Here is a 12,201-nt window from a genome sequence, read left to right on the forward strand (position 1 = left end):
TTAACATATACAAATCGAACACAAGCATTAAAATCTGTTTACAAGTTTCACTTTTACGTCAGTGGAAGACAACTTAACTGAATGCAAAATACTGTCATGTGGTGAAGATGCTTTTCTTTCCACTAAGGACGGTTTAGATTTAAAAATACTTGATTATGCAGGAATGATAATATTCCACCAGTTCATAGTTCGAAAGAATAAAAAATGTCATGGTTGACGATAGGTATCATTCCAAACCATATAACTATCTTTCTGATCTTGATTAACATCACCGAGGAGAAAATTCATATCCGGAGTTGGTTGGTGCTACTGCAAAGTAAATCACTTTATGTCTATTTCAATGGGAAATCGATACTGCAAAGTAATCACCTTATGTCTATTGCAATGGGAAATCGATACTGCAAAGTAAATGACCTTATGTCTATTTCAGTGGGAAATCGAAACTGCAAAGTAAATCACCGTATGTCTATTTCAGTGGGAAACCGATATTGCAAAAATAAATCACCGTATGTCTATTTCAATGGTAAATCGATACTGCAAAGTAAATCAGCTCATGTCTATTTCAGTGGGAGGTACAGATAGGCCAACATGTTTGTTTTAAATCTTTCTGGAAAAAAAGATTATCAGATGATGAAATATCCATATTACAATAAAAGCCTAAGCAAATGTATTCCTTATCTAAGGCGGACAAGTTCAGATGGAACATATAATATAGAGTTTGCTTCCACTGTTCAAGACACATACAAATGGCTGACAAATTAAATTGTTCATTTTAGGGTAGATTGATTTCAGTTGCATAAAAATATTCTAGAGAGTTTTGAAAACACATATAAAAGGCTATCAAACGGTTCACTTTAGGGTAGATTGATTTCAGTTGCATGGAAATATTATAGACAGTTTTCAAGATACATATAAAAGGCTATCAAAGTGTTCACTTTAGGGTAGATTTATTTCACTTGGATGAAAATATTCTAGAGTTTTCAAGACACATTCTAAAATCTATCAAATTAAATTGTTCATTTTAGGGTAGATTGATTTCAGTTGGATGAAAATATTCTAGAGAGTTTTCAAGACACAAATAAAACACTATCAAATGGTTCACTTTAGGGTAGATTGATTTCAGTTGCATGAAAATATTCTAGAGTTTTCAAGACACATATAAAAGGCTATCAAATGCTTCAATTTAGGGTAGATTGATTTCACTTGGATGAAAATATTCTAGAGAGTTTTTAAAAGATATAATAGATAAAAAAATGAAATTGAACTATTCTCTAGGGTGAAGGATTCTTTCTGTTAAAAGAAACGAGGGAATATCCAGGTTAAATCAAAGCTTTATACATGTGCAATCTATATCTTAAGCCGACAAATGATAAGCCACATCTATTTCCGAGTCAGTTTCTACTGCTGCATATTCTACTTCAACTCAAATAATTGTTTTTTTTTTTACAATCTCGATGACAATATTCCAGAGAGGTTTCAAAAGACACAGGATATATAACAGTCATGTTTTACTTTGCTGCTGGATTCGGGAATGATTCTTTATTTTACAAAGTGACATGGTTATGAATAAAGGCCGTATCATTGGATACAATATCAATCAAGGACTGGTTTAAGATTTGGTTAAACCATAATATTCATAAAAAACATTATCCCAAAGTCTTATTAACATTCTGTAGCTGTACTATTTAATTCTTGAATTAGTTTAAGACTGGCGCATGTAGAGACGAGGCCATTTTTCCCACCTATTACGTGTTCCAGCTATGGCCATAATAAGCCTTAAAAATATTTACTATTGCAAAAGCAATTTTTGATACCATACCTATGGCATTGGGAATATCAGCAGTAACAGATTTCGTAACGCCATTTTCTTTAAGCAGTCGTTTATGTCTTTCATCTAAAAGCAGTTGTTCTCTATCATTTCACCTGATTCTGTTTTTGATATTTCCTCTGAAAACTCTCTTCAAAAACTGCGACAGATTCCCATGTACCTGATTTTGTTTTTGATATTTCCTCTGAAAACTCTCTTCAAAAACTGCGACAGATTCCCATGTACCTGATTTTGTTTTTTGATATTTCCTCTGAAAACTCTCTTCAAATCTGCGACAGATTCCCATATACCTGATTTTGTTTTTGATATTTCCTCTGAAACTCTCTTCAAACTGCGACAGATTTCCATGTACCTGATTTTGTTTTTGATATTTCCTCTGAAAACTTTCTTCAAAAACTTGGACAGATTCCCATGTACCTGATTTTTTTGTTGATATTTCCTCTGAAAACTCTCTTCAAAATCTGCGACAGATTCGCATGTATCTGATATTGTTTTTGATATTTCCTTTAAAAACTCTCTTCAAAAACTAGGACAGGTTTCCATATAATTAGGCTCTTATGCTTTCAACATTTTTCAATTAATTTTGTGTTACACATTTTCTTGGATGTTTTTCTGAGAGTATCTTTTCAACTGTTCGAACATTACACCTTTTTCAGTTGTATGTTTCTCAATTAATGTATTGTTCTTTACTTTTCGATCGATTTTTCGTGCACATTAGCATAGACTCTCATCAGTTCTTTTACCAAATTAGCAAATTGAACAGTAGTTTGATAAACCCTTTATCTTTAGTCCTCCGTAGAAAATAATCTTATAATTTCAGGTGGAAATTCTCCATTTTGAATTCTTATATTCTAATAGTCCTTTAAAGCCTTTGCTTATCTTACGCTGTTGATGTAAAGACTAGTTTGTGTTGATTCTTTTCATCTGTATTTATTTAAGCTTGTTTTTAACAAACGTAGTTTCTATCGGATATTTAGGTTGTGTAGCATGTTACGCAGTGTGTTAATGTGCTCATGTGCTGCAATAGTTTCGCATCCTAATATGAAAAGTGTATTGTTTGTGCTTATTCTCTTCTCGTTTTCTTTGTGTACATTTTTGACATTCTTGAACAAAAGTAGGTTGTACCAGATATTTAGGTTATGTATCGTATGTTTTATTGTTCTGATGTACCCATGGGATGTTTTTAGCTATTTCCAATTCAGCGAAGTCAAAGACGGTGAAAAACCTAAACACTACTGTTTAAAATTAAAAAATATTCACAACTATATTTAACGAAGCATCCTTTTTCTGCGTGACCTTGAATATGAATTGAGATAGTTAATTTTTTCCTTTGAAATAAAGTTTTAAATGGCTTGTTATTTCCCTTTACTCTTCCAGTTGCACCAATTATGTACGAGAATCCCAGGGAGTACTTTGTGCATGGCTTCGTGGACGTGTGCCAGGGTGATATTCAAACAATTGTAACAAGGTTAGAAGGAGGGGGGGAGTTGTATGATGTCAATAACATAATTATAAGTGTGTAACACGTAAGGAACTGCGCACAACGTGGATCTATCACGGTTGACACTGTTCTACTTGCAAATTAATACAAAATGCATCATTGCATTATGCGTCGACATGAATGTGTTAACGTTGTTAGCACTAGGTTCTCCTTTGATCTTTACCGCCTTCTCAGTTCTGGTAATCTACCACAAAAAGGAGAATAATGAATCAATATGAAGAAGATGCAACATTACAATGAGGGGGAGGGAGAGAGAGAGGGACAGAGAGAGAAAGAGAATATTTCGAAATCGATTCAGAGAGAAATGATTGATAGTATTTGTGAGACAGCGAACTTTAAAAGTAAAGGAAACATCAAAATGAGCAATGAAAAATGTATTCAGCAACAACAAGGTGAGTGCCAATTTTTAGTTTAATTCTATTTCCTGCTTTCTCCACCTTTACTCAAATTATGAAAAGCAGAAATTCCAAGTACAGTCGTCCTTATTCATAATCTTAGCAATTGTTTTCGGGTATACATTTCATAAATCTGAACTAATGTTAGTACAATAGGAGTATGCCCCAGATAACTAAACAATATAACAGTTCCTTATAAATCTTGGTTGGACTGTAATAACGCGTTTTATTTACAAAGAAACAAAACACAAAAGTAAGTCACCTTTCTTGAATCTCTGCCTACAACCTGTTTTACTAGTTATCTAGTTTTCAGGAAAGTTGTTGTTGTTCTAGGGTTTAACGCCATTTTTCAGCACAAGATAGGCTATACATGGCGGCCAGTATAACTGGTGGAGGAAGAACCCTGGAAAACCCAGGGAAGAACCACCTACCCACGAGAAGCTACTGGCAGGCTTTCCCACGTACCCACGCTAGCCGAGCCTTGGACTCGAACCAACGCAAGTTTTCAGGAAAGACGGATTGAGAATGTATGTATATATATATATATATATATATATATATATATATATATATATATATATATATATATATACACACACACACATCGGTCTATTTATCAATTAACCCACGTTGCCATCTGCCAGTGTGCATCACACACCCATCTATCTCTCCATTTATTTATCTATCGGTTTGCCTATCTATTATATAAGTGTTCTGTCCTTCTGTCTTTCATTTGTTTTCTTTTGTCTGTGTGTTTCTATAAAATAAAAGAATCACGTACAAAAATTCAAGCGATAATTACGTTTGGAAATTGTAGACAAGAAATTAAGTTTTAAGAAAATAACTATCAAAATATGTTTTCCCATTCAAGGCCCCATCTTGTGGAGCCCGAGAAGGACATATCCGTGCTGTTGTTGGACAGAACGTCCGTGAAAGTGACCATTACCTACAAAAGAGATCTTATCATCCGTGCTCTGTGTGCTGTATTTCGCAGGTCAGTAACATTAGATTGTGACACCGTAATAAATAAATAAATAAATAAATATGATTATTTAGAGCGTTCTCAGTTTTGCCTTATTCCCAAATCAATCCCACCATTCGTACCCATTGCAGAAAGGATCGGTGATAGCGTTGGAAATGTGTTAAACAACTGTGCACTTCAGGCCAATCACACTAATAATTATTCCAAGGGTTGTTGTATAGTCCAAGTAGTGTGTCATGCACGCATCTATCCCAGCTTTGTAGGAATGCGTGTAAAGACGGTCAGGACCACAGTTTCCCGTTATATTTGTCGTTTACATGATAATATTAGCTATATACAGGCGATGATAGTTCCCGTGATTTTATGACAATAAATACAACCAAAAGAACAACATCAAAAACGACGACGGGCTCGACTAAGGAGACGTCAACAGACGAATCCTGAGCCGTCGTTTAACTGTTTACAGTTCTAAATTTATTCAATGAAAGAAGCAACGGAAAACTACAAATAATAATACCAAAGATAAACGAGATAAAGAGTTTTCTCGATCTAATGGCCACCAGTATTCTCATAGTTTTGCCTAAATTCTTTTCTTTCATAGGTCTGATACGTCTAAAGTCAACATTTCAGTGGAATGCCAAATCAAAAATGCCGTTTTCTCGGTGGTCGCTAACGTAGGTATGGAAATCATATTTTTTAAAATTGTCTTGTGGAAGTGCGCAACACGCATATATATATATATATATATATATATATATATATATATATATATATATATATATATATATATATATAAAGAGAGAGAGAGGTGGGGAATTGACAAAGTCCGTAAGTGTGTGTGATTTGGATTTTTAAGGTAGCTTTAACAATTTATCAGTTAATTCGACAAAAGAAGTAAGAAAAAGTATATATATCTGAAACGCAGTGATTAGCTGTCAATGCCCTACATCAGATGCGATTGATTGTTTTTGTGGATGGGTTATGTCGTAGGTTGGGGAGCAATGGAAGCTGAAAAAAAAAACCTACAATTGATGCATTAAAGAAACATTCATATAATGGATGCATATTCAACTGAAGACTAGTATTTATTCACTTTATTGAGTTACGGCAACATCTATATAAACTTTTAAAAACTGTTGCAAATACTCAGAAAGAAAGGTACACCTAAGTACGTGATATATTCAGTTGGACAGAGAGCGTATTTTCTGACCTAAAATGTACATTGTCTGAAATAATTAATATGGCGTTCGAGACTGCTGTTCAGCCAGTATTTCCGCGTCACACAAGCCGTGTCAAACTTCTACTTCCCGTTGGAATGAGAAGTGGAAGAATGATAAAAAGAATAGAAAGACTAAAGGATGGAATGGCTGAATGACTTAATGAATGAAGGAAGAAACAAATAATTGAAACAAATAAGTAAGAGGGGTAGGATACAAGATAAAATAGAAAATAAGCAGGTGGATACAATAGATAAGCAGGTGGATACGGTAGAGAAGACGGTAGAGAAGTTCATTAAATATAAAGTGTCTGTTTTCTGTTGTAGGTGTGTACAAGACACTGAGGTTTAGGCAAGAAACATTAAATGGGACGGTGACAGGTTCAGAATCGCTGAAACACTTTCTCAATGAAACTTGTGTCAGGAAGCTCTTGTCGAAAGTGGTAAGTGTTTTGTTAAAACTGTTAGATTTAGCTGTGTCAGGCAGCTTTTGTCAAAGCTTGTAAAACCTGTTTTCTAGCTTTTCTCAAGGGGCTGTTATACCCGAAATATGCATTATTAAAACTGCTAAGTTTCTAACTGGTAGGTTTTGTTTGGATTGGTGTCGTTTAAACGCTTGTGAAGTCCAACGTGTGCAAAATTGTTTGTCACAAGTGATAATTCTCCTTGCAAGATTTAATATTGCAAGTTTCTAACTTGTATCGGGCAGATGTTGTACAATACAGTGTCCTGAATCTAGTAGGTTTTAAACATTGGCATTCAGCTCTTTTCAAAATTGAATTTTTTAGAAAGAAATGATCAAACTGCATACGTTTTCTCAAGCAATTTGTGGCTAAATTGGTCAATAGTCTGCCTAACAGATCAGTTGGCCGCTGAAGCAAGCACGTGAATGAAGACATTTTGCATTTACTCATTTCTTCAGTATTTCGTCAAAATATGTTGATTAGATTATACAATTGATGGATTATCGTAAATATGCTGTGGATATAACAGCATAACAGTGCATCAGTTCTAGTTGCTATGACACTCTACAGAGTACTCAACATACTTAGGACGTTGTTAGCAAAACATGTGTCAGGCAGATCTAGTCGAAACTTGACACTTCATTTCCACATGTCAAAAATGTTTGATTCACTGATGTTCTAAAGTGATTGCCTTTTCTTTGCGAATTTCTACAAATTACACATAATCTTCTTTCTAACTTTTAATTGTAGCTACAGATAACATGAAGCTTTTTTTGTTCACTTAAACGAAGGCATGCAAATAAATTAAAATTCAACTGACATCCATTGCGCCAAGGCTAGGATGTTGCTAATTTCATGACTAATATATACGAATTTTGATGCCCACTCATGTAGATTTAGAGACGCGGAGGATACCAGTCTGTCCTACTTGTAATTGCATCAGCAAATATAATGGAGCCATTTATGACTGTGATATGCTATATAAAAACAAAACGGGATACGCAACATTAAATAGTGACAAATAATGACACTGACAAAGACTGCCTGAATGCAAGGAGTGTCAGTCACCAAGCCAGATAATCCTATTCTCTTTTATGATAGGTGTACTGTGTAAACCCTGTACCGTCACAACTTTTACCTACAAAATCTCTTTACTTTCTTTAACCAGGTGTTTGAGTTGGTTCGACATAAAATAGACAGCATCTTTCAAATTACTTATGAATATCCAGGTAAGTGCAAAAATACAACTTCTAATATAATTAAAATCCATCAAATAATCACACAATCGATCAATTGACGTCTTAATCTATAAAAATGCAAGTGACATGGCGGTTGAAAATGCTTTTTTCAATCAACTGTTCGAGGAATGTAACTCTGCTTGCATATGTTACTACACAAATACTAAAATCATCACATCAAGGTTATGAAAATGAAACGATAATATGAACCAGAATACAAGAACGAAAACAGTAGCAGGATATATACTAAACACTCCATATATGTTCAACCAGCATCGTGTAAGTAAAACTATGATACACGTGTGAGGATTTCTATCGGATTATAAGATCCGGAAAATAGCAGCTATATTAATGATGCTGATCCGGTGCCTGAATCAGAAGAATAACATTTCAATCACAATCCGCGCAGAATCAGAGATGACCGATTTTAGATGAGACAGAAAAATCCATTGGGTCAATGGGACAATCTCCGTTGATGTTTGCGGATTTGTCCGGATTCCTCTAATTAATCATCGTTGTTTACACAGATTCTGGACGAATCCGTGTTTTCCACCAGGCGCACGTTGCCTCTGCTGATGGCCCTATCCATGAGTCTTGTGCATAAAAAGCAAACTCGGGCGCGTTACAATTTTGGAAGACCATGACTGTCGATGATAATTTGTGTCGCTCAGGAATACTCAGTACACATCGATGTACTACCCGGATGAAACTACTGCGTGGTGTGATCTTCAGCTTATACAACTCGCCAGGTCATGCGGCAAAGAACAAAATGAACGCGAGCACATCATCCACAGTTAAACACTTGGGTTGGAAGTTTCTCGAGCGCGCTCTCATGTGTTCAATCGTGAAATCACCGGAATGTCCATCCCCACCACGATCTTCTTACTCAGCGGCTTTGCGACTGATTTATTATACTAATGAAAGATTCGATCAAGCACCTCTATGTCTGCACAACATGATTGTGGCTGAAGTTGGATTGCCATAGTGATTGACGTACATTAATCGTCACCAGCCCGAGATTGCATTTCTCATGCACAAGATCATCAGCAGAGACAACCGGCACCTGATCAGACATGCGGGTTCGTCCAGAAATAAACAACAATGATAATTTATGGATCCGCATAAATCCGCAAACGTCATTGCTTATCCCATTTGCCCAATGGATGGTTGTTTCTCATCGAAAATGGATAGTCTTTGACGCAGTGGCCTGTAATAGAACTGTTATTTAGCTAGTTCGGGCACCAGATCTACAACTCCCAGAGACAATTTACACACTGCTGATCGAACTGTTATGATGTTGATTTGAATATTTCTCTGCCATGGTCCTGATAGAATCTTTTATCTTAACAAAAGTTATTGTTTGTAGCCAATTGTGGCCTCTCTCCTGTTGTATCTTTTGAATTAATTTCTTTACTATCATCGTACTTGTAGTTATTATCATAATTACCATCATCGTTAATATTTGTTCAACCTCTTCTGGTTCTTATTCTTCATTGTCTTATTTCGTTAAAGCACTATGTTCCAATTTTTATGTTTCCTATATACAGACACGCAGACTGACTTCGGATTTTTAAAGGGGGTTAAAATTCATACTTCTATGTACACGATAGCTCAGCAGGTGGAGCTTCCGGAGTTTTGGGACATCAAATCGGTAGATATTAATTTTTTAATTTTTTCTTGTATCTATGTCACTCCATTCTGAGTTGTCTCTGTTTATAGATTTTTTAGTCTTCATAACAAATTTAAACCTATGTTTCGCCTCTAAGTGTTGATGTCATATGTATGTATGTATGTATGTATGTATGTATGTATGTATGTATGTATGTATGTATGTGTGTGTGTGTGCGTGCGTGCGTGCGTGCGTAAATGCGTGTGTAACAAAACTTTATCATAATAATGGCTATATGGTGCAATTAATGCAAACATTAAAAATATACGATTAAGAATGTATGTATGTATGCATGTATGTGTGTGTGTGCGTACGTGCGTGCGTGCGTGTGTAACAAAACTTTATCGTAATAATGGCTATATGCCTCAATTAATGTAAAAAATTAAAAATATGCGATTAAGAATTTGGTGTTGAAAACTCAAAAACTGTGGACATCCATTTCAATTTATGGTAAGGTTTTTAGTATTGATACGAATATTGTTGGACGGTTTTCATTGTCTATCCGCAGCATTTGTACTTTTTACATTCTATAGTTTACATCCATTATTTCAAGTAAAACAGACACCGACACACCTAACCATATATAAATATGTTTGTTGGGATTGATTTTAAACCCAATAATACAAAGTTTAGTCATAGAGCTGGAACACGTGTTTGCAGACGTTGTTAATTGCCATTACTCAATATAATTTCAATAATTGGCGAACAATATTTTTCCCCCTGAAGGTGCGTGTTTGGAATTTGACACGTGAGGTATAATGGAATTACATTATTCTTTTCAATATTTTCTAGCTGTTAAATGGAATCTTCTGTAATTTGAATATATTGCAGAAATAGGTTCACCTATAAGCTCGCTATAATGTTTTGGCACAGCCAAGAATTCAAATTTCGATCTCTCCAATTTAAATGAGGGGTTATTGGTCGTCACACAATACACAGTAATAACCCTTTTTACGTATTATATTATATGAAACAAAGTCTAAAGTAGAATAAATCACCACAAACCTGAGACAGACGTTACTGTTAAATGTGGATTATCACATTTTGATGATAAACGTTATTGCTAAAATGAATAGATGCTTGAGAGCATGGTCATTATCGGACACGGAAATGGGATTTTCTTGATTTCTTGTTATCCAAAAATCATGTATAAATTTGATTTAATAATAAGAAATGAGAATGTTTTAAACGCTAACAGTCACAGACAGCAATAGCCGTAAAATTTAAAATATTTTACTTTACAATAAACTGCTCACAGTTGAGATTTCAGGGATGAGTTTTAGTAAATTTGACAAACTAAAACTTTCATTTGTTCGATCAGATGACTCGGAATATTTTAATTATCTTGAGCAGTTTAGATCAGAATTACTAAAAAGATCAGTCAACAAAAAGATACAAAATTAGCAATCAACCTTGATCAATCAAAAGATTTTTCTTCTGACATTAAGTACCGTCTTAACAGAGCCGCAATAAAAATTTGTGAATGTCGAAGACGAGTAAGTGGGAAAATAAAGTTTTGTCTTTATCACCGTGATGATGAAATATTTCTGATATCTACAGCTGAGACATTAACATTACTTGAAGAAATATAAATTTTATCTAAAACATTAATAATTTTTTTAGTAGTAAACAATAATGAGGGTGAAGTAACCCTAAAAATGGTCCAAACAAATGCTTTCGTGTAACCACCATAAAATTCGTCACCAACACGATAACCTTTGCCTGTCATTTGGCAGTTTTGTTTTGGGTGGTGACGGCAAATGGCGTCTTTGTATTTGTTTGGACGATTGTTAGGGTTACTGCGCCAGAAACCTGATTATTGTTTACTACTCCTATATCCTTATTGACGTGAACTCGTTTATATTTATATATATATATATATATATATATATATATATATATATATATATATATATATATATATATATATATATATATATATATATATATATGTGTGTGTGTGTGTGTGTGTGTGTGTGGACAATAATGGCTTTATCGATCCTTTCTACACCATGCATATTAAAATGTCCACGATGGAGGGTAAACAATCGCCTAAAGAAATCAGCAGTATAATGCAGTGGAAAATTTTTAATATAATTACAACGACCATAACGCTTACTATGGAGGCTGGTGCCCCCACCCCCGCATAACTGTTATTCAGTAGCCTCCGTAGCTGTCATGTATCATTACTCGATGCTTCAGTCTCCCTCCTGATCTATCGTCCATCGTTGCATTCTTGTCTGTTGTTTCTTTTGATGAGAACATAGTATATCAGGAGGTAAAAGACAGTCTTTTCCGCTGCTTTAATAGTGGGTTTGAGCGGAAGAACCAGTTCCTTCACTTCATTAATAGGGGTGTTGACCTTAAATTTCGATGAATGTTGCTTTCAACATGGTTTTAGAATGATATTTAAATATCATTCGCGCTCTCTCACTCTCTCTCGTGTGTGTGTGTGTGTGTGTGATTTGGATTTTTAACATAGTTTTAACAATTTTTCAGTCATATCGCTACTATAGTGATTTCTAACACTGGGGCATCATGCCGCATAGGTAGAGCAATCATGACCCAGACAGTCACATTATGATATCACCAGGCCGACCATACTAGCACCCACATGTTAATGCAAAGCGCCAAGCCAGGCAGCTGCTAGTACCCTTCTTATAAGTTGTTGGTATGACTCGGCCGGGGTTCGAACCAGAGACCTCTCGCACCCTAGGCGGACGCTCTAACCACTTAGGCAACTGGAGCGGTATATTAAAAAAAAACGATACATTATGTACCATAAATTCACATATGAAAAAGTCATCTAGGCTTCAAACTTGAGTTCTTTTTTATAAATATCTATGCATAATTAATAATTCCAAAACATCACTCAGCCTTATCCTCTACCTCGTTTGTTACCTTACGT

General features: G+C 35.0%; 1 protein-coding gene across 1 annotated transcript in view; it reads left to right on the forward strand.

Moving 5' to 3' along the window:
* The window catches only part of LOC149780603 (uncharacterized), a 100,650-nt gene that overhangs the window by 4,950 nt on the left and 83,499 nt on the right, over positions 1-12,201 (forward strand). The window contains exons 2-7 of the mRNA XM_089937723.1: positions 3,206-3,296; positions 4,596-4,718; positions 5,308-5,384; positions 6,250-6,365; positions 7,555-7,615; positions 9,172-9,275. Of these exons, the coding sequence (XP_089793849.1) occupies positions 3,206-3,296; positions 4,596-4,718; positions 5,308-5,384; positions 6,250-6,365; positions 7,555-7,615; positions 9,172-9,275 (572 nt within the window). The remainder of the gene's footprint in view (positions 1-3,205; positions 3,297-4,595; positions 4,719-5,307; positions 5,385-6,249; positions 6,366-7,554; positions 7,616-9,171; positions 9,276-12,201) is intronic.

This window comes from Sinohyriopsis cumingii, chromosome 16, assembly GCF_028554795.1.
Source record: "Sinohyriopsis cumingii isolate HCF-2022 chromosome 16, ASM2855479v2, whole genome shotgun sequence".
Lineage (NCBI taxonomy): Eukaryota > Metazoa > Mollusca > Bivalvia > Unionida > Unionidae > Sinohyriopsis > Sinohyriopsis cumingii.